Below are 23,274 nucleotides of genomic sequence, written 5' to 3' on the forward strand. Positions count from 1 at the left end.
CTGGGTTCAATCTCCAGTACCAAAAAGAAACAGTGAATTTTTATGTTAAAGAAATTATATCTCCAAAAAAGAAAGTGATCCAAAAGAGAGGTTTTTGGTTTTTTTGTTTTTTGTTTTTTTTTTAGAGAGAGAGAATTTTTAACATTTAATTTTTTTTTTTAGTTTTCGGCAGACCCAACATCTTTGTATGTGGTGCTGAGGATAGAACTCGGGCCGCACGCATGCCAAGCGAGTGCACTACCGCTTGAGCCACATCCCCAGCCCCAAAGGAGAGGTTTTAAATATTAAATTCCCCTGAAGTCTTTTTAAAAATCTAAAATAAGTGTGGTTTTAATAATCCCTAAAGTGAAATGGTCTCATTTTGACCATTTAACTTCTATATTTCTTTCAACCCACTGAACATGTCATACAACAAATATTTATTTTAAAAGGTGATGGTGAAGATGATGCAGAAGATGAAAATAACATTGATAAAAGAACTAACTCAGATGGACCATCTGCAAAACGGCCAAAACTGCCTTCTTAGCTATAACTTATGAAATTTTAAAGACTGCTGCTACATCAGTTATGATACACTGATATTAAGGAAGACTTATGCTCCATTTTGGGAAAGCATTTAATTTGTTCCCCTGTGACAAGTTTGTCAGAGAGAAAACTTGCTTCTGTTTCTAGCAGAGAAAGATATAATAAATGTTTATGAATGAAGTCTGTTTTCTTGGGTGAGAAATTCCAAGCCATAGAAAAGAAATAGAATACTTAAGAATGTATAAATTCCTCCAACATGGCAACTGAATTTTTCAACATTGTTTTGTTCTTAAAATAGCCATTGAGTTTAAATTGTGTGATGTCTACACCTTTGAAAGAAGGACATGGAGAGTAGTACTAAGGAAATGTTGAATTCTCCATCTATATAGCCCTTATATAGACAGCCAGAGATGATCCCACTCAGGGTGAATTAATCTTCTGACTTATCTGGAAGCTCGAGACACAAGATGGGGGATGTTTTTGTGCTATAATATGGTATATGTACAAGTACAAATATAAGACCTAAGTAAACCAGTTTTGTTGACTGTAACTTAGCTATTTCCTCTCCACTTGTAGCCATACTTTGGCTTTACTTAACAAAGAAATGTTGAAACTTTAAAATATATATATTCCTAAAATATATGTGTATGTGTGTGTGTTTATGCTTATCAGTGGAATAAAAGCATTTTTAATTTACCGTCCATCTTTCCTGATTACTTTAGATAGCTAAAATGCAAAGAAATCAAGTAGTAGTCATAGAATTTTAGAATTGGAAATAACCTTACAAATAATATGACTTATTTTAGAGGTAAACTGAACTCTCAAAATAGTTATTTGCCTCTGTTTACAGAGCTAACCAATGGCAGAGCTGGGTTGCATTTGGTTAGATTTTTGTTTTAAGATGATAAAATATTAAATTATTAATCATATTTCATGAATCACTTTTATTATCAGTTAATTTAAATGATATTATCATTGTACTTTCCCAGTTGCATATTCTGAAAGCTATACCCTAACAGTACATGCTATTAAAAACACTCAATTTTTATGCACTTCATATCCTTAAAATATTTTACTTGGAACATTAGCCTTCCACTAAGTACTCTTAATGTAATCAAAACAGTGCCACTAGAAAAGGTTATAAATGGTCAGAAATTATCTTAATTTATGATAATATTTCTAATATTCAACTGATTTATTATAATACTACATCTTAATACTACCATTTATGGTCCTTAAAGAAAAAAACATATAGTTGGTATTATATGGTTAAACTGATAGCTGAATTTTTTGTTTCCTCCTTCATTTAGTGTTTATGAAGAAACTTCAAAACAGCATTTGTACTGTGGTCCAGTGTTTTAAAGTTCTTGGTTATAGTTTTGATCTTTTAATTAGTTGTATACTGATTCTAATTCTAATACTTTTTTCTTCATAAGTGAGCCATGTGTTTGACCAAAAGGATGTTTAAAGGACTAATGTAGAGGAAATGCCCTGTCTAATTTTCTAATCTTATCGCCTTCTAATGGTACAAACATTAACCAGGGGCAAGCAGAACAACTCCAATTTTACTTTTGTACAAGAAAATAGTCCTTCCTAAATATACTTGACACTATACGTAGATAATTTTCTAATTATCGAGTGTTTGCAAAAGGTCTTTTCTAAAAGCAAGGCTTAAGCAATATTTATTTTAAGGAATAGAATTCTGTAGCCAGGAACCTTCATTCTTTTATAATAGGTTGTGGTTGCTTGGCTATAGATAGCATTACAACATTAAGTATACCCCCCCCTTTTTTTTAATTACCTAGGAAGAAAAATTTATTTGGGGGGAAAAAGTATGGAAGTAAATTAATGCATCCCCTCCCTCCTGGGCTATGACTTTGTTTTGCTTTTCTCATCCATCAGGTTTCAGTTTTTAGTTTAATTTCCTCCAGAGGATCGTTTTTTACTTTTCCTTGGGAAGGACTATTATTTATCTATCCATACTGGGTATTGAATCCAGTGCCTCCTCTCTCAGGGGCCTTTTTATTTTTTATTTTGAGACAGGGTTTTTGCTTAGTTACCCAGGCTGGCCTTGAACTGCTCAGATTACAGCTGTGCACCACCACACCCAGCTAAGGGCCTGTACTTGAAAAGGAAATATAGTTTGTTTTCATTTAGAGGTGTGATTCTGTTTGTTATATAGTACTTTTATCTAGTCCCTATTTAGCCTATTAAAGACATAACTATTTGTCAGTGGAATTGTTCAATCTATGTAAGTATAGAATGTCATTTCTTTTTTATCACTATTTTTTTTAAATTAGTGCATTATAGTCATACATAATAGTGGTGTTCATTCTGATGTTCATAAGTGCATATAACATAGCTCTGTTTTAATCCGCAGTTCTTCCTGTTTACCTTCCCTCTTCTCCCCCAGTCCTCTTCCTCTATTGGTCTTCCTTCTATTTATTTTTTTAAATGGGCCCATTAGCTGGGTGTGGTGGCGCACACCACAATCCCAGCGGCTTGGGAGGGTCACAAGTTCAAAGCTAGTCTCAACAACTTTGCAAGGCCCTAAACAACTTACCGAGACCCTGTCACAAAGTAAAATAAAAGAGCTAGGGATGTGACTCAGTGGTTAAACACCCCTGGGCTCCATCCCCAGTACCCCCCCCCCAAAAAAAAAAGATACATTGCACGTAACATAATTTAGTAAGCTTCATTCTCCTCCTCCCCTTTCATTGCTCGCTCTTATTCTATTGATCTTTATTATTCCTTAAATATAATACATTGCAATAAGGTTTATAAAAGACATCTTGAAAACCTGACCTTTTTTTTTGTATCAGGACTTGGTGATACTTGCAGATAAAGTGTTTTGGGAAATTAATTGCAGTGTGATCATTATATGGTAATTTTTTCTTGGATATTTAAATATTAGAGTAGGATGTAAAATTCTCTATTGGAGAAATTGGGGGATGTTTATAACAAAACTTTTTTTTTTTTTTTGACAGTGCTGGGGATTGAATCCGGGGGTGCTCTACCATTGAGTCCCAAGGATTTATAGGCATGGCCACTGTACCTGGCAAAAACTCGGTTTTATTTTAACAAATGAGAAAAGAAACAAATTTGTTAATTTTTGTGGAGAAATTGGGTTTTTTTCCCCTCACTCCTTAGAACATAAGAAGTTTCAGGCCAGTAAGTGGGGAGGCTGTGAGACAGGAGGATCGATTTTTTTGTATAAAAAAGTCCATAAAAAATAATAATAGAATAATAGCTTTTATAGTTTTAGAATCAGGAAAAATTTCCTAAGATTTTAAAAATCCAGAAACCATAAAAGTAAATAATAAAATTCCTCCTAAACATTCTTTTAATAAGGTGAGAATATAAAGAGGGGTAAAGTATATCTCTTATGTACCTGTCAGGAAAACACAGCAGAAATAGGCAAAGGAAATGGACACAGGAAAAGAAATCCACATAGATTTTAAGTGAAAAAATGTCATTTCAAAGAAATGAAAATTAAAACTACAATATAATACCATTTTTTACTTCTAAGACTGAAAGCTAAATTCTTCTGATGCAATGTTGAGCTAGAAAGGGTGTGGGGACATATCTGTAATCCCAGTGACTAGGAGACTGAGGCAGGCAGATCTCAAATTCAAGACCAACCTCAGCAATTTAGGGAGGCCCTAAGGACTTAGCGAGACCCTGTCTCAAAAACCACCAAAAAAGAACTAAGAATGAAAAAGTGGGGAGAGTGTAGATTGGTATAAGCACTTTGAAAGTCAAGTTGACATTGTTCATCAGCAGAAGACTAGTTAAATAAAAGTAATGATAGTACAACCATACTGTGCAGTCATTAAAAAGATCAAGATATGAGTAGACCTATATGCCATTAAGGATCAATCTCTGTTAAATGAAAACTAGTAAGAAACAGAAATCTGTAGAATGCTAAACTACTGGAAAATGTAAGATTGACATGCTTATAATATCTGAAAAGATATAATCCAGGCTGGGGTTATGGCTAAATATTTTAAACAAAAGATATAATCCAACTGCCACTGGGAAGAGAATATATGAGTTAAGGGAGAGAGGTATAGTTTTCCTTTTATGCCTTTCTGTTCTCTGCTAAAATATATTTTTTTTTCCTATAATATGTAGAAAAAAATTGTGAGACTTTTTTTTTTTTTTTCAATACTGGGGTTTGATCTCCGAAGTCCTTACCCCAAGCTCTTTTATTTTGGGACAGGGTCTTGCTAAGTTTCCCAGGCTGGCCTCCAACTTGTAATACTCCTGATTCAGCCTTCCAAGTCCCTGGGATTACACAGGAAAACACCTGTGACACCACACCTGGCTAATAACTTTTAACTTAAAAACTCATGCTTTGAACTTAATAAGCACAGATCAGCCACATTAACAGTTTAATACTCTGTCATGTAAATTCAGGGGAAAGAATACAATTTCACATAAAAAGCAACCCCTTCACACCCAAATAAAACACATTTTCCATCCAAATATTTGTCAAAGAGGAAGTATAAGTCAACCTAGAGAAGGTTAGGGAAAGATAGGTTAAATAAAATGACCAAAGGAGTAAGTATAAAAAAGAGAACTGGGATACACCAACGTTTAGAAGGAAGCAGCCAAGAAGTCAGAAGCAGGTATAAGGAAGAATTCAAAGGCGGCTAGAACTGAACCATTTAATACTTGCCACGTATGACTATTTAAATAAAGTTTAAAATTCAGTTCCTCGGTCATATTAGCTTCCTTCATCTAGCTAGCAGCTACTGATTTGAATAGCACAAAGAATATCCATTATCACTAAAGCTCTACTGGTTCAGAAACCAACTGAAGAAGGTATCTCAAGGACACAGTATCCAAGAACTGCTGATAGATGATTTGAGAACCAAGACTTGACGGTGGAGTTAGTATAAGTGACTGGTGACCTCTTGAGAACAGTTTGGTAATGGGAGGCAGAAGTCTGATAGAAGCATATTTTAGAAAACTGCAGAGAATTTGAAATTAGAAAATACAGAAACTCTAAAGATTTGTAATTAAAATAGATGGGGTGAACTTCCTTCAGAACATTTGCTGCATCGGGGCACGGTGGCGCCCACCTGTAATCATAGCAGCTCAGGAGGCTGAGACAGGAGAATCATGAATTTAAAGCCAGCCTCAGTACCAGTGAGATGCTAAACAACTAAGTGAGACCCTGTCTCCAAATAAAATACAAAAGAGGGCAAGGGATGTGGCTCAGTGGTCGAGTGCCCCTGAGTTCAATCCCTAGTACCAAAAATAATAATTTTTTTTTGCTACAATTATTCCAAAGACAAGCAAATCTCTCCTGACTGACCATTGCGTGTTTAGTAAATGCTACGCGTAGAAACACTGATCCAGTGGTTCTCAACCCAAATGGAATCATTTGAAAAGTTTTAAGAATAGGATTGGCTGGGGTCCACCCCCAAAATCAGATATAATTGGTTGGTAAGGGACCCTGGCATTGTTATATGAGGAGTTGTGCTTTGATTTGATTTCCCCAGATACTTCTAAGGTACAGCCTTATTTTTTTTTGTCAATGGACCTTTATTTTATTTATTTATTCCTTTATTCATATGTGGTGCTGAGAATTGAACCCAATGCCTCACATGTTAGGCATGTGCTCTACCACTGAGCTACAACCCCAGCCCCTATACAGCCTTATTTTAATACCTATTCACTACCTTAAACTAAAACAAATACTAAATGCATGATGATTTCCAATCATGATCCAAAATTGTATGGGAATTTTATAAGTTGGAGAATTAATTAGGTGATAGCACATATTTGATGCAAAAAAATGAGTCATGAGATACTGTGGTAATTTTTTTTTTTTTTTTTTTGTGGTAGTGCTGAGGATTGAACCCAGGTCTTTGTGCGTGCGGGGCAAGCACCCTACCAACTGAGCTGTATCCCCAGCCCCCAGATATTGTAGTAAATTTAGAGATAAGTTGTTAAGTCCATCAAGAAGGAAATCATTTGATCTTCTTAAAAAAATTTTTTTTACTTGTATATGGACAGAATGCCTTTATTTTATCTTTATGCAGTGCTAAGGATAGAGCCCAGTCTCACACATGCTAGGCAGATACTCTGCCACTGAGCTACAGCCCTAGCCCCTCATTTAATCTTAATTAAAAAGATTAACACTAATCCATGATGAACACACAAACTGGTTTGGTTATTTTATGGGTGCAGTCACTCTCATGTGAGCACTTGACCTCATGACTCCACTTCCCTAAAGAAAAGTTTAATTGTGAAGGCTTTGAAATAGAATCAAATTCTAAACTTTAGGGAACCTTTTTTTTTTTTTTTTTTTTTTTTTTTTAAGAAAAATTTCAGTTGTAGATGGACACTATACCTTTATTTTATTTATTTTTATGTGGTGCTGAGGATCGAACCCAGGGCTTCACATGTGCTAGGCAAGTGCTGTACCACTGAGCTACAACCCCATCCCTAAAGTCATTTTTAAAGTCAGAAAATTTAAATGTTGACTAAAGCACCATGAATTACATATTTCTGCAAATTATCTATTTCTTATACTAGTACTTTTGAAAAATATATATATATCTGACATGTTTCAGTGAAAAACACAGGATCATTTCATCTCAGATGTAGTTGCAAATGAAATGACATGAAATCCTTGTGGAATATAGCTCTGTTTTTCTCATATCTGGAAGCAAATAATTAGAAGTTATGGATCCTAGGATATCTGCCCTTCCCTAAATCCCTGCAGCACTTAATATCATTTACCATCCAACTCACTACATAATCCTGTATTCAGGATTTCATATTGCCTTTCATATTGTGAAGTGAATAGAAATAAAGGATAATCTAGGGGCTGGGGTTGTGGTTCCAAAGTCTCCTATCTATTAATTTCAATCTCTTCCTCAATCCTCCTTTTCACCCTACCAAAGATGTTTGGAATGTAGCTATAAAAAGCCAGGTTGAATTATAAGGAATTCTTAAATAATAAAGCAGACTAACCCTGTAATCTAGAATTTTGTAATTATATTTGGAAAAACTACACCAATCTTACTATTAATTCATATTCCTGTGATCAAGGCAATATGATGTTGATACAGATGGACTGAACATTTACTTACTAAAGCTTAAAATTCCAAAATTAGATAAAATCTACTTCAATAAAAAGGAATTGCCTTTTCAGAAGTGGCAGTACATAAAGCATTTATAAGACAAAAAGCAATTGAAATAATTTTCTAAAGGCATCTCTAAATTAACACTGCATCCAGACTAATAAAGCAGGAAATTTCCCAATGATTTTCCTCAAATTTTCCTTTTTTGAGAAGTAGTTAAGTGGAATGATTAAAAACCCGGAGATCTGAATGTAAACATCCTGGATTCAAATCCTGACTCTTTCCACTTAACTTGCTGTGTGACCATGGACAGATTATTGATTCCTATGTGCATCAAATTTCCTCCTCTGTAAATGGTATTACTACCAATGCAATACCTGCCTCATAAGATTATAAGTGAAGAAACAGAAAACAGTGGCTGCAATATGCATACTGAGTACTCAAAATAGGCAGATGTTCAATCCCAGTACTGCAAAAAGAAAAGATGCTAGATTTTTATTATCTAATAGGTATTTCCAACTGCCAATTGTTTGGATTGAGTGTATTATGTCAAGAAACATCAGTAACTGGACCTTTGGAGGTGGTAAGAGAGATTCTGCTGCTTTTGAGTTACAAAGGTACCTGCTTTATCTTTTAGATAAAAGTTTGCTGTGGAATGCTCAACCTTCCTTGTGGCTCAAATGTGACATAAAGGTCAAATTGCTAAGAAACTTTATTTTCAGTAGCTTATATATATAAACTGAGAAAAGAAAACTTTTCTCACTAATATTGCCATTTCCATTCTTTGGCATGACTGGGCAAACAGTAACAGTACTAAAAACATCATCTGTGAAAAGCACTATAGCTTAGCGGTTAAACACAAAGGAATCAGAATGCCAGGTTTTGGCAAGTTAGTTAACTCCTGACTCAGTTTGCCGTCAATAAAACGTGGAAAATAACTGCCATCTCAAAGGAGTTGTAATATAGGAGTTAATTCATGGAAAGCTCTTCAAACAGATCTTCAGAGTAAGCACCCAAAAAAAAGGTTATGATTATTCCCAAAATCGTGTAAAATATGTCCTAGTGTTAACGTAACTACATATCCTGACCTTACCCAGAAAAAAAAAAAAAAGACTTTCATTTCTTTAGTTGTTTGTATTGGTACCTGACACAAGGTAATATAAATGCAAAGGAGAGGAGGTACAAGAATCACATCCTCATGCAACTGCTGTGGGCGAAAAAATCAGGATGACAGGATGGTAGACTTTAGAAGGGCATCACATCTGAAGGACTAGATTAAATTACCTTCACCTATTCACATCTTCTGTGTAAGTTATTTCTAGACTTTAAAACATTTAGTCTCTTCCCAAGTAGATATTATTATTGTTACTATTATGATACTGGAGATTGAATCTAGAAGTGCTTTACTACTGAGCCACATCCCCAGCCTTTTTTTTTTTTTTTAATTTTGAGATGAGGATCTCACTAAATTGCTTAGGGCCTCCCTAAGTTGCCGAGGCTGGCCTGGAACTTGTGATCCTCTTGTCTGACTCTTCCCATTATTGGGATTATAGATACACACCACTATGCTCAGCCCAAATTTTTTTAAAACCAGGAGCATTAATAATGATTTAGCCAGCCGGGGCTGGGGTTGTAGCTGCAGTAGAGTGCTTACCTCGCATGTATGAGGCACTGGGCTTGATCCTCAGCACCACATAAAAATAAAGAAACAAAGATATCGTGTCCATCTACAACTAAAACAAAATTTTTAAATGATTTAGCCAGCCATTATCCAGAACAAATTCTGCTTATCAAGACAGGCATCATAGCTGGGGATATAGGCCAGTAGCAGCATATGTACTTGCACGTACCAGACCCTGGGTTCAATCCCTAACTCCAAAATTAATAATAAACCATAGTTATTTCAATAGTTTTATACTACTTCCTCAAACTGAAAGCTAGCAAGCATGAGCTTATCTACAGAAGGATGAATTAGTGTGTGTTTTAAGAATCTTAAAGCAAGCCATGTAATTGTATAAAATTTAAATTTTATGATCATATTTGGACCTTTTTACACTTAACACAATGGAAATGTTCATATTCACTTTTTTCCCCAAAGGAAAATTTTCTCAATTGTCACTATGCTGCACAGTAGAAGAGAAATGAGTTCAGGTACTTATTCAAGTTTCTAATGAATACAAATAACAAGACACAATTTTACTTGCAAAACCTGAAGTTATCAACATGATTCTGTAGTACTATATCTCAGGCTTTACCTAAAAAAAATCATTATTATTCAGATAAAGATCGTCCCTTAGTCACATTTTTAAAAAGCCTCTGTCGCACCACAACTTCCTGAGATCTGTGAAGAAATCGCATTCTTGTGATCAGACTCCATAATGTACTGGCAGTTTCATAATCATAAAGAAAAACCAATGACTGATTTTATGTGTCAATCAGTTGTAGTCTGCTGATCTGATTAGAAGCCTTGACAAATGCTTGGTGGCGATTGCAAATAACCGCCAAGCATATGGGGATGATACAGTAGCCCACAGTTTTGGGATCAGCTCTTGTACAAGAATAAAGGAACAAAAACATCTGTAAGTAAGGTATCAGAAAAATAATTGTCCACAACCAAAAAGGCAGGGAGAGTAAGCGAACTTTCAAGGAGTGTGTCCATGTGGTTCCTTCACCAGGCTCCTCTGGGTGCTGTTGAATGTGCTCCAAAGCCAGCCTGTTGTAAGTCTCATTGATTTCAAAAACATAGTAAAATGCTGCTGCACTTGCTAACAGATACAGTCCCACTCCGATCCACCCCATCCGCTGACGGAAGTTCATCATTCTCCATGCTCTGTGCCTTCGAAGTAAAAAATGAAAAAATACAGTTAGGGTCTAGTAATGCTTCTATGGCAACTATTCCAAACGTATTTGCTTTATTTCCAAGAGCTCTAAAATACCCCACTAATGTTCAAAATAAATTTTATAAGAAATGTACATAACCTACAGGTGGCTGTTCTATGTAGTAGTTACGAGCAAGTAAAAACCATGCTTTTTATGTGAATTCTACACAATAAATAATTACATCTGCTTAAATAGGTCCTGTACACCTTCACTTCAGAAACTGTAAGTAAGCCAATTTCCTACGGGACATTTCACTTTTACAGTTGAAATGCTTTCTGGCTTAACAGTATTGCTTCAAATCTGAAGATTGGGTTCTACAGATTATGCCAACATCGGAGCCCCCAAGTTACGACAGTAACTCTTAAACACTTACAGTGGTCCCGAAAATCTTCCTGTTCCCACGGCAAGCGTTAAAGAGTCACTCAGTTCTGAATAATCGGGTGGTTTTGGCATTTCAGAACAAGCCACCATAAAAGAAATCCCCTGGGTCACCCGGTTCGGGGAGAAAGGTGAGCGCCGCCAGCCTGGAGCACAAGCTAACAGTGATTAAGTACAGCGTGACTACGGGTAGTCACGCGGCGGCCCGGCCCCTGCCGCCTCGGGCAGAGCAGGGCTGGTCACCCGGCCGGCCGGGAGGCTCCCGGGCCACTGGGGCCTCCCTGGCGTCGGCCCCGCCCCCTGCAGCTCTCGCCCGCCCGCCGCTCCCGGGCTGCACAGGCAGCGCCAGGCCGTGCCTCGCCAACCTGCAGCGCCGCAAGTCCGGCGCCCAGCGGCGGCCGCCGTCCGAGACAGCCTGCAAAGCTGAGCAGGTCCCGGCTCTCACCTTCCTGTCCCGGGTGGCCCTCCCGCCCGCCGTCCCGGATGCCGCCGCAGTTGGGGCTTCCGGCTTGGGCCGGAAGCGCGCGCGCCCCGCCTCCTCAGGCCCGCTTTCGTGATGTCAGTGCGCCTCCGCGCGCCGCACAACCTCCAGAGTGCGCCCTAGACAGCCGCAGCTGGGCCAGGGCTGATACCGCGGCGCAGGAGGGCGAGGGTCTGGTCTGGCGCCTCGTGTGCTCCGCTCGTCCTCCGCGGTGCCTAGGTCACAACTGAGCGCCTCGTCGCGCCTCGTCACTCCTCGCTGCGGAGAGAAGGGCAGAGGCCGGGCGGTTCGGCATCCACTGCCGGCGGCCGGCGCGCCTCCCGAGCGTCCGTCAGAACCGAGCACGCCCGCACTCCTGCTCCCGGTCGGGAGCGGGCCTAGCGTCCCGCCCCCTGCAGACGGCGCAGGCATCGCAGTAGATAACGGTGAGGGCAGGTGGGATGGCGAGCCGCTTCACTGACCCAGAGGGGCGGGAGAGGGGAGGGCCTGCTTGCAGCAGAGCGCGGCGGCGGGCTCACGGGGACCTGCACTTGCGCCCCAGACGCAGACACCCCTAACTGATCTGGCTCCTATCCCCGCAGGCTGCTGGACCTCGGCACGTTGACCAGACCTACGTGGGGTACTGCGCAGGATTACTGAGAATTGCGGTGGGCACACGCGCTTCGGAAGAATTAGAACTTAAATCTGTGATTTCGGGCACAATGGCCCTGAGGCTTTTAGAAGACTGGTGCAGGGGGATGGATATGAACCCTCGGAAAGCGCTATTGATTACCGGCATCCCCCAGACCTGTGGTGTGGCCGAAATCGAGGAGGCTCTACGGGCTGGTCTGGCTCCTTTGGGGGAGTACAGACTGCTTGGGAGGATGTTCAGAAGGGATGAGAACAGGAACGTAGCCTTAATAGGCCTTACTGAGGAGACAAGTCACGATATGGTTCCTAAGGAGATACCAGGGAGAGGGGGTGTGTGGAGAGTGGTCTTTAAGCCGCCAGAACCGGATAATGAATTTTTAAGGAAATTAAATGAGTTTTTAGAAGAAGAGGGCATGACAGTGGGTGAGTTGACCAGAGTTCTTGGGTGTGGACATAACCCTTTTGACCAGGGTATGATCCCTGAAATGCAGGCAGCTATGTTGACACAGGCATTAGATGAGGCTCTTCAGCCTGCCCTCCAATACCTAAATTATAAAAAATTGAGACTGTTCTCAGGCAGGGATCCTCCAGAACCAGGGGAAGAAGAATTTGGATCATGGCTGTTTCATACTACTCAGATGATGAAGACATGGCAGGTGTCTGATACAGAAAAAAGAAGGCGATTGATAGAGAGCCTTCGTGGCCCAGCATTTGATATTATTCGTATCCTCAAGATAAATAATCCTTTAATTAAAGCCCATGAATGCCTTCAGGCTCTTGAAACAGTATTTGGGGTTACTGATAATCCTAGGGAATTGCAGGTCAAATATCTAAACACTTACCAGAAGGATAAAGAAAAGTTGTCTGCTTATGTACTAAGGCTAGAGCCTTTATTACAGAAACTGGTACAGAGAGGAGCAATAGAGAAGGGTGATGTGAATCAGGCCCGCCTAGAGCAAATCATCGCTGGGGCGATTCACAGAACAGTTCGCAGACAGCTTGATCTGCCAGAGGATGGTCCAGCTCCAGGCTTACTGCAGTTACTGGCACTGATAAAGGATAAGGAGGCAGCTGAGGAGGAGGCAGCCTTTCTCCAGAGGGGGTTAGAAGGGCATTTCACCTGAATCCCAGGAGAGCAGAGGAATGTCTGGCAATAAGCAGAGCATGGAGGTAGATGAGTCCACGTACTCCAGTGATAGACACTAACCAATCCCCACCTTGGCTGTCAAGTAACTCATTCTGTTCTCAGTGTAAACCGTTTGTCATTTCCATGCCTATTTAATATCCCTTAAATGTGTCACCCCTGTGATTTTTATTGTCATGTAAATTGTACAAAAGGTCTATCTTGTGTACAGTGCTGAGAGGCGGCATATGCAAACCAGATCTCACTGAGAGTTCTGCTTGTTTGGTAGCAGGTGCAAGTGTAGCATGTCACATGTGTGCCCTCAGTAGTTTTTAGGTGTGTATATTGCCCTGCATGATAAAAGAGGAGCATTGGTTGAGCTCCTTTTAACAAAGAGCTATGGTTAAGATATTAAGTTATTTTCTGTGCAAATCACAAATCATTGATTCTGTGCAATCAAAAGGCAGAGCTGAATGCTGAGGTTGATAAGTCTGCAACAGCCATCTTTAATGCCAGATTTCTGATATGTGTCATCAAAGCATCAATTGTTCTGAATATTGTTTTCATGATTGTTATAAAAGTATAGGTGTGAAAATATAAAGGAATGCTAATAAAATGTCTTTAATCTTTTTTCTTTACATTAAGGTTCTAAAAGAGATCTCATGTGAACCAACTGTTCATAAAGTATGAATTTGAAAACCACAGACTTAGTTATGCAAACCTAATTCTTTGAACTCTTTCCTGTTGGTGCCCAGGGGGTAGGACATCTTTTTCTAAGTGAGATTCCCAGAGTAATCTTTTAAAGCCATAAAACAATGGAATGAAACAAGACTGCACACATAGGACAAGTATAGATCCAGAGACTTCAGTGTATTGAATTTGGAGGGAGAAAGGAAAGAAACAGCATACCTTTTCCTGGCAGACTGGACTAAAAGCTTTTCCATGTATTTTCTCATGTAATCCTTTTAAAACTCCTGCAGTATGGACCTGGGGCTAGAGCTAAGTGGTAGAGTGCTGGCCTGGTATGTATGAGGCCCTACCTTTGATCCCAAGGACCACACATCACATGTACAAATCCTGCAACATAGGGAAACTCAGTTTTGGACTGTGGAAATGAACACAGGGAGGAAGAAAAGTTTGCCTGAGTTGAAACAACTAGTCTGTGACTGGGCCAGACTTCTGTTCTGTCTTACTACAGGACCCAAATTCTTTCCACTGCCAAGAAAGAAGCAATCCTAAGGGTGTCTACCACAGCCACACAAAGGAAGTAGGGCAGGTGTTGTTGGCCACACTTGACACATGTACCTCTTATATGCATTGAAGAGGAGTACATTACTCAATCACAATCCAAGTTCCCATAAGTTCCTTTCTGTAGAATGCTGAATTCTAGGTGGTATTTGAACTCTGGATAATTTGAAGGTATAGTTCTGCTTTTGTTTATATTTGTATAGTGGTTTGAGTGTGCCACGCTCTGTCACACATTTGCCACCTCAGTAGTGGTAATGATATTAGCTGTGTTTATACAGGGTTAGTAAATGCTTCACCATACGTGTGCCACTGAGCTAAGGACACAAGATTATAATATTAATTTTAGATTATAACCCTTGCCCTGGAGGTTTTTTTGGGGTCAGTTATAATAGCTGATGCTGAGCACCTGCATTGGCCAAACAGCACCATTGAACACATTTGGTCCTACAACAAGCCAAGTCCTCTCTGCCACCTCCATTTTATAGAGGAACCTAAGGCACAGAGAATTGAGTAATTTGCCCAGGGCTTCACAACTAAGAAGTGGCAGGGCCAGACTATTTCCAGGGTCCTTGATCTTTATTCTATGTTGCCCTTTGAAGTCCTCACAGAAGCCCGTCAAAAACATTTTTAGGGCTGGGCTACAGTTCAGTTGGTAGAGTGCTTGCCTCGAATGCACAAGGACCTAGGTTCAATCCCCAGCAACACACACACACACACACAGTCACATAAAAGAAAAAAAAATATTTTTGAACAACCAACAATAAAAAATTAAAAAAAAAAAAAGAAAAAAAAATACTATTAATTCCCCTAGATTACAGATGAGAAGCTTGAGGTTTAGGAAGATTCAGTGTAGGAGCAAGGACACATAGTCTGATTCCAAACAGCTGTTTTTATGGTATTCTGCCATGTATCTGGTAAATACTACATAACTAAAAAAAAAAAAAAAAAAGTTTTTTCTTCTTTGCAGTGCTGAGGATCAAATCCAAGGCTTTCAGTATGCTAAGCAAACATTCTACCCCTGGACTATACTCCCCAGCACTTAAAATATGGTAATGGAAGTTTCATTTATAAAAATCACAAAATAATAAAAAAGAGTGTCTATTCTTTTAACTATGTTTCAAAGACACATTAAAATACTGTGTAATTTCCTTTTCTTTCAGTGAAAAATATGCAAAGGAAATGCTCCGAGAAACAAAAGGAAGATGGCAGGTCAAAGGCCACAGGAGCAGCCTGAAAAAGCTGCTAGTAGTGACAGCTGCAATTTGAGTTACAGAATAAATTACATAGTATTGAGTTGTGACCCCTAACAAATATCCATGCATTTATGCTGATGTAAATAAAGATTGAATAGGAAAGTGTGGGAGAACAGACAAACCTTCCTTCCAGAAGAATTTCAAACAACTTATGTGGTCATTTTCTGCTTTAGAAGGTGGGTTTCATTCCTTTTCCCACCTTAAATGTGGGCTCAACTTTGTTACTTGCTTCTAAGGAATAAAGAAGAAAATCAATCAGTAGAGAAATCTGGCAAATACTGCCTTGGCCAGGTGATCCTGATTTATCATCAGTGATGTCATGTGTCCCTGATATGATGTAATGACAAAGGTATTTCACCACTGTGCTACTCCATGTTCTACAAAATATCTGACCAGTACTGCCAGGATCTTTTTTTTTTTTTTTTAAGAAATTGTCCCAAACCAGAGCAGACAAATATGGCAAGTATGGTAAGTATATGTCAGGTGGCTTCCTAGAGAGGATCTTGGACCAGATAAAGGACACAAGTGGAAAGGTGAAATCCAAATACAATCGGGAGTTTAATAACTAGTAGTGCAACAGCGCTTGGAGGTGAGAAATGAACCATGTTAATAAGATGTTAACAACAGGCAATGTAGGTGAGTACACAGGGGTACTCTATCTTTGTAACTTTTCAGTAAGCCTAAAATAGAATGTTCATTGAAGTGCATGTGTAGATACACACCTACGAATGAACATGCAAATAACATGAAATAAGTCCTTAGGGAGTACATTACTGGAGCCCCTCCCTACCCAGCTGTTATTTGCCTAAGAACCACTAGGTGGCGCTGAGCTCTCAGAGTCGGCCCCAGCCAGGCCCTAACTGGAAAAGAGATTCTCAGGCAAAAGGCGTTCTACCTACCAGTCACTTCCAAGGTTGGAAAGTTTTCCAAGCCTTTATGTATTCAATCCGTCACAAGGACTTCCTTTCTAGGTCCATGACACTTCTGGAATCTTTTAATTAGCTTGTCAGAGAGGCCTGGACTTGGCAAATGGACTGCTTCCCACTCTATACAAGTGAGAGCATCCTGATTCCACTTTACTGATGAAATTGGGAACCAGATCTATTTCTGAAAGTGTCTTATTTTGGAATGAAATTTGAGTTCAAAGAGTTATTTAGCTATTGTGGGTTTCTCATATGCTGCCCCTGCCTCTGCTGCCAGCTGGCCCAACTCTACTTTTATAGTTGTTGGCTTTGTTTTGTATACAAGGGGTTACCATGTTAATTGTGAGCATATCAAACAAATTAGTATAATTTAAAACATTGTATTTAACAATTATCAATTCAGTATAGAATACACTTGTAAGTCACCAGTGTAGGAGGTGGGCTGGGAATCACAAGACTAAGGCCTGAAAGAATAGAATTTTGCAGATGAGCCAATGAGGTACAGAGAAGGTAAATAGCTTGCTCAAGGACGCACAGGTAGGTGGTGGCAGTGCCCAAACTTGAACTCAAATCTGAGCCTGCATTTGTCTTGCTTTCTGAACAAGGTAAGGTTGTTGAACTTCTCTATGACCTTGGCTTATTTACCTACAAAAATCCATGGTTCTTTTTAGCTTTAAAACTCAGAGACTCAAAGGATTCTTCTGAATATCCTTACTTGAAAATTTTATAAGCTGTGTTCTTAATGTGCTTAATGTTTGTCATTTATCGTGTTTCCAAATAACAGTCTATTTTTTTCCTTGTTTCTTTTTGGTACCAGGGATTGAACTCAGGGGCATTCAACCACTGGGCCACATCCCCAGCCCTATTTTGTATTTTATTTAGAGACAGGTCTCACTGAGTTGCTTAGTGCCTAGCCATTGCTGAGGCTGGCTTTGAACTCAAGATCCTATCATGTTCTTCGATTCTGGCTGCAACCTTTGTAGATACATTTCTATCCCTAATTTTAAATAAGGAATCAGACAATTTGAATAGACAAATTGGTTTGTGCAGAATCACACAGCTAGAAAGATACCAGGATCTGTCTACTTCTAAGGTAGGATAGAAGAAATAAGGATAAGTAAAAAGGCATGTACAGGAAAGGCAAAGACAGCTGGCTATAAATTTAGGATGCTCCATGAACATGCTCACCTTACTCCCCAGGCCTCTTTTCCTTCAGACAGATTCTTAAAAAGCTCATGATTGGGAGGCTGAGACAGGAGAATTGTGAGTTCAAAGCCAGCCTCAGCAATGGCGAGGCACTAAGCACCTCAGTGAGACACTGTATCTAAACAAAATACAAAATAGGGGTGGGAATGTAGCTCAGGGGCTGAGTGCCACTGAGTTCCATCCCCAGTACCCTTCCCTCCCCCCCGCCAAAAAAAGCCCTTGAATCTTGGAGTATGAGTCCAGTTAATGAATACCCACATACTTTGCTAGCTTACACACAGTATTTTCTATAGATTAAATAAAACCAAGGATGCCAAGCATAGTGGCACATACCTGTAATCCCAATCACTCAGGAATCTGAGGAAGGAGGAACACAAGTTCAACACTAGCCTCAGAAACATAGCGAGAACCTGTCTCAAAAACGGTTAGGGGTGCAGCTCAGTGGGAAAGGGTCCCTCCGTCCAATCCAAAGTACCCCAAAAAGTTAAAAACCAGGGGAAAAATGTTGCCAGAGACCTATGATAAGGGTGCATTCCAAACATTGTCTATTGACTAGATAATATCAACCCAGAGATCCTGACAGAAGTACCCTATTCGCCTTGATTGAGAGGAGCCCACCAGACTGATACCATATACTGTTCACAAAGTTTCCTTTAAGAGTGTGAGACCCCAAAAGGGGGCTCCCTCAAGCACTGCACTCCTCCCTGAATTCGTGATCCTCCTGCCTCAGCCTCCCAAACCACTGTGCCCAGCTGGTTTATTTTATTTCACCTATAAATGACAGTATTCCTCAATTGGAACCAGGTTAAGAGAGAAAATTCCCCGATATATTCTTTGTCTTTTGTATGCCAGAGTCATTCTGAAGGCTGCAACAGACTGGCTTAGGTTTTGTAACCAGCCTTTTTAGAGTATGGGCATAATTACCTCCTAAATCTGCTAAATCTATCTACTCCCAGCAGGAAATGCCCAGCCTCTCCTCACTTTCCCTGATTCCCTCTGATCTCACTTCTGTGTCTGAGCGCCTTTGTGTGTGTGTGTGTGCGTGTGTGTGCATGTGTGTCACCAGGAATGGAGCTCAGGGCCTCTAGCTAGGCAAGGCACCACCACTGAGCCACCCCACCCCCCAAAAGGGTCCTTTTAGAAGAAGCAGCGAGGGCACAGGCTCTTGACACCCTCAGGCCTCCTGCTGAGTGGGAAGATTTACCTTGAACCCACCAATCTTTGGCCTCTAACATACCACAATACACAAGAGCTTTAAGTGTGCATTTCTTCCACTTAACATGTTCCACTTATAGAAATGTATCCCAAGAAACTAATAAGGATGCCCACAGAAAATGAGCTTTAAGAGCTGGACATGGGCCAGGCACAGTAGTGCATGCCTGTAATCCCAGTGACTCAGGAGGCTAACGCAGGAGGATGGCAAGTTTGAGGCCAGCCTGGGTGACTTAACGAGACCATGTCTCAAAAACTAAAAGAATCTTTTAAAAGAATGAACTGTAAGAGTTTTTCATTGCAATATTTTTGTAACTATGTAAAAAGGAGAAACTACATAAAATGTCCAATCCTAAGTGATGGTTGAATAAATGTTGCAGCATCCAAAAGACTGAGCTCTGTTGCCACTTAAAAACTTGTATTGGGCCGGATGTGGTGGCACACGCCTGTAATCCCAGCAGCTTGGGAGGCTGAGGCAGGAGGATCAAGAGTTCAATGCCAGCCTCAGCAAAAATAAGGCACTAAACAACTCAGTGAGACCCTATCTTTAAATAAAATACAAAATAGGGCTAGGGGTGTGGCTCAGTGGTCGGTTGCCCCTGAGTTTATTCCCTGGTACCCCTGCCCCAGAAAACAAAAACAAAACTTGGTTTGAAATATGTGCAGTTTCTGGGTTTGTAGGCCAAAGCTGGCTAAATTTTGGTAATATTATATGGTGCAAAACTAATGGGTACTTCTTGATAAGCTTATAACCTACCATTGGGTGAATAAATCAGAATGCAGTAGTATTTATGGGACAATCTCCTTTTTGTATTGGAAAATACATAAACATATGTCTGGAAGACCAGACACCAAAATGTTAGTTTGGGAGGCAGAATTGTAGGAAATTTTAGCCTTTCCTCTTTCTGTTACATTTCTACTTTTCTGCAGTGAATAAGTACAGATTGCTGAATAAATAAAATAAGCAAAATAAAACATGAGAGAGAAATTACAAAAAGGCAACCCATTCTCTTATTTGTATTAGTAATTAATCATGTATTAAATAAAGCCAGGGTTGAGTGGCTTCTCTGCCCCAGTGGCTGAGCCAATCCTAGCTAGTTGGCAGGGACTTATCCTAGACCAAGACAATGGCCCAGCTTTTCTTTTAAATAAAAGACTCAAAGACCATGGCCTTTTCTTGGAGTGACTGATCCCCACAGAGCTTAGCTGAGACCAGAGCAACTAAAGGAATGCGTGCATCCTCCGGGACATCTACTGGCCTCTCTCCCCAGCCCTTATCCATCCATCTTGTTCCAGTAACAACCCCAGTTTTTGTTTGAGGATTCTCTCCCAATGGCGTGGCCATTGTGAAGGGGTGGATAGATAACTAAGCCTATGCCAGTCTGTGAGCCACATTCTTCCTGACCATGGCGATGGATTGAGAGATGGGCAAGTGACCAGGTCATCGGAGTCAATCTGGATCTCAGTTCCTTCATTTCTGCTGGATTTTAGTTTTTCAGTTGTAGCTTGGCTTTCCTAGTATTCACTAATAATTGCTTCATTATTCAAATTTAACAACTCTTTGTTCTTATTTCTTTGTTGTATTGCTCATCTTTTATTGCCTGCCTACCCCCAAAACTTAGTGGCTTAAAACAATAATCATTATTTATTATCATAATTTCTCTGGGCCAGAACAGACCCTGAGACAGGGTTAGAGATGGCTTGTCTGTGCCTGATGTCTGAGGTCTCAGCTGGAAGCCTCTGGAATCACATCAGCCTCATCACTCACCTGGTCATTGATGCAGGGTCAGTTTGGGAGTGCTGTCTGCCAGGCCTTTCCAAGTGGACGGGCTTCCTCACAACACAATTGGGGATTCCAGGAGCCAGGCAGAAGCTGTTTCTTTCCAGTGGTCCTGGCCCAGAAGTCCTGCAGCATTCCTTCTGCTCCACGTATTGGTTACTGGCGGGCAGCCATAACTGCCCTACTCTCCACGGATGAAAGGAAAGAACCGTACGTCCCACTTGGGTCATGTTGTGAGAAGGGCATGTGGAGCAGGAATGTATCCTACTGAAAAATGCAGTCTGTCTCAGTGGCTGATTATCCTTTGTTATCACTCTCAGGATATGTATTCCAGGGTTTTTTGTTTGTTTATATTTTAGTTTTTTACCATTCCCTACATGGTCATTATTTTTTCCAAACAGATCCATCTCTCAGATACCAGGCAACTAGAACAGCTGTCTGAGCCCCACACTTGAATAAAAGCTCCCCACTATGTCCCATCTGTGGGTGGTCCTGCATCCCAGTGTCTGTTTTCTGTTTTGTTCTCTTTTTCATGTTGGAAGCTTTTCTCCAATGAGTCTGAAAGACACGTAGTGGCCTCTCAACTGTGAGGCTCCTTAGCTATCTTTTCTCACCTCAAAGTGGAGCACTAAGTACTTGACTGCAAGCACTGCTTTGGTGGGTGGTGCTGGGGGCCTGGAGTGGGCTTTAGCATAAGATGACAGGATAGCAGGCCAGCCTTTTAGTTGAGGAACCCCAAATTTCAGTAGCTGGAGATTTTTTCTACCAGACTGTTCAGTCACCTGGGGAATGATCCTTTAATCTGCACAAGGAATGTGAGGCTGACCACCTACATTCCAGGAGCCAGATTACTGTCCAGGGCTGGAAACAGGGGCCATGGTCTCCTTGGTTTGGAATGTAGACCCCCAGTTAAAAGCCTCACCCATACCCCAGTCTGCCTGGGCACCACCATGTCAGGGGCATTCTCTAGAGAACAACCCTCCCATCTCCTGCCAGGGTCGGGTCACAGGTGAGAACAGGGGTCTGGGAGTCTCAGAGCTCCTTACACCTGAATTCCACTCAAACTCCTTCTATTAGTTTTCTGTGGCCACCATAACAAGTTACCATAAACTTGATGGCTCAGAATGACAGAAAGTTACCCTCTCAGCATTCTGGAGACCAGAAGTCTAAAATCATTTTCATTGCTCCAGAATCAAAGTGCTTCCAAGGCTGTGCTCCCTGCAGAGGCTTCCCAGGGACAGTTCGTTCCCTGCCTCCTCTAGCTCCAGAGGCTGCCAGCTTGTGGTCACATTACTCTGATCTTCAAGATCACCCTCTTCAAAGCTCTGCCCCGTCTTCACATGGCCTTCTGGGCTCTGTGTCAGATGCCCCTCTGCCTCCTGTTAGGACACTTGCCATTGCTTATATAGGGCCACCTGGATAATCCAGGATAATCTCTTCATTTCAAAATCCTCAATCACATCTGCAAACCCCCTTCTCCAAGTAAGGTAGCATTCACAGGGGCTAGAGATGCGATCTGGTATCGGTGTTCTGTATTTAGTCCCACAGTGTCACTATGCCTGCTGCTGTCTGTAGTCTTTTGGGTGGTCTGAGGGGGGATTTGCTTTCAAGTAGTGATATACCCTGCAGGGACTGTTCCTTCAATAGTTGTCCACCTGCCAAAAGCATGTTGACATCTCTCCTCGGCAGTCAATCCACCCACTTCTTGTTCTTGTAGGCTTATACTTGTTTTAGTCCTTGACTGTCATTTTGGATGAGTTTCAGGTGGAAACAGAGATAAATATATGTGTTCAATATACGATGTTTAACCAAATGTCTCTCCACAGGCTTTAAATTTTTATGAATAGCTTACTGCTTCTCCCATTTGCTAAAATACAATATGCTTACTTTCAAAATATTCACATACCAAAGACAAGTAGACTGGCCACTAGAAATCACACCTCTCACCCAAAAGCAGTGGTTGAAATTTGGTTCTATCATAATGCTTTTAAAGTGTATCCCGAACATTATGGCTTTTGCCCCTACGTACCTTAGTATATACCTCTTCAAAGACAGACCTCTCCTTAAAATGCCAGTATCCCATCTGACAAAATTGTTAATAATAGCCTAGTACCTAATAGTCCATGTTTAAATTTTCCTATCTCAAAAATATCTTGTTAGAGTTGATTTATGGGAATCCAATCCAGGATCCAAACCAGAGCCAGGTTTGACACTTGGCTCTGAGGCGTCTGATGTGTTCCAATCCTCTCCTTTTCTCCAAGCCAGCTATCACCTTGTCAAACCTCCCGTCTTAAAAAGACAGCCAGGCGTAGTGGGGCACTCCTGCCGTCCCAGCTACTCAACAGATTGAGTCAGGAGGATTGCCTGAGCCCAGGAACTCAAGAGCAGCCTGGGAAATCTCTGATGGGCTCTGTGGGCTCTGGGGGAGGGGTAAAAAGAGGCCCTTAGTAGAGGGAGACCCAGGTCTATGAGCAGAACACAATCAATTTAAATGTCACCAGATTCTAAGACTTACACAACATACCCACAGCTGAT

General features: G+C 40.6%; 3 protein-coding genes across 6 annotated transcripts in view; 2 read left to right on the plus strand and 1 right to left on the minus strand.

Moving 5' to 3' along the window:
- The window catches only part of Gon7 (GON7 subunit of KEOPS complex), a 3,063-nt gene extending 1,841 nt beyond the window's left edge, over positions 1-1,222 (plus strand). The window contains exon 2 of the mRNA XM_046440608.1: positions 432-1,222. Within this exon, the coding sequence (XP_046296564.1) occupies positions 432-526 (95 nt within the window). The 3' untranslated portion in view covers positions 527-1,222. The remainder of the gene's footprint in view (positions 1-431) is intronic.
- Moap1 (modulator of apoptosis 1) overlaps positions 1-13,755 on the plus strand; it is a 15,457-nt gene extending 1,702 nt beyond the window's left edge. Inside the window, exons 1-2 of one of the 2 annotated variants that reach the window (XM_046440603.2) lie at positions 11,448-11,789; positions 11,946-13,755. In XM_046440603.2, the coding sequence (XP_046296559.1) occupies positions 12,066-13,118 (1,053 nt within the window). In that variant the 5' untranslated portion in view covers positions 11,448-11,789; positions 11,946-12,065 and the 3' untranslated portion in view covers positions 13,119-13,755. Of the gene's footprint in view, positions 1-11,447; positions 11,790-11,945 lie in introns of those variants that run through there. The other variant, XM_058577689.1, reaches the window with a different exon arrangement.
- On the minus strand, positions 9,633-11,481 carry Lyset (lysosomal enzyme trafficking factor). Of its 3 annotated transcripts, none has more exons than XM_046440606.2 (2): positions 11,329-11,481; positions 9,633-10,461 (listed from the first exon to the last, which is right to left on the minus strand). In XM_046440606.2, exon 2 carries the CDS (start codon positions 10,443-10,445, stop codon positions 10,050-10,052), a length of 396 nt encoding a protein of 131 aa, XP_046296562.1. In that variant the 5' UTR covers positions 10,446-10,461; positions 11,329-11,481; the 3' UTR covers positions 9,633-10,049. The 3 variants fall into 3 exon arrangements, with proteins under 3 accessions (XP_046296562.1, XP_046296563.1, XP_046296561.1); XM_046440607.2 differs by having other exon boundaries at positions 11,249-11,374; XM_046440605.2 differs by lacking the exon at positions 11,329-11,481 and adding an exon at positions 10,879-11,191.
- Positions 13,756-23,274: the final 9,519 nt, after the last annotated feature.

Source organism: Marmota monax, unplaced genomic scaffold (assembly GCF_021218885.2).
Source record: "Marmota monax isolate L192 unplaced genomic scaffold, Marmota_monax_Labrador192_F-V1.1 WCK01_AAM20220418_F8-fsc00017, whole genome shotgun sequence".
Classification (NCBI taxonomy): Eukaryota; Metazoa; Chordata; class Mammalia; order Rodentia; family Sciuridae; genus Marmota; species Marmota monax.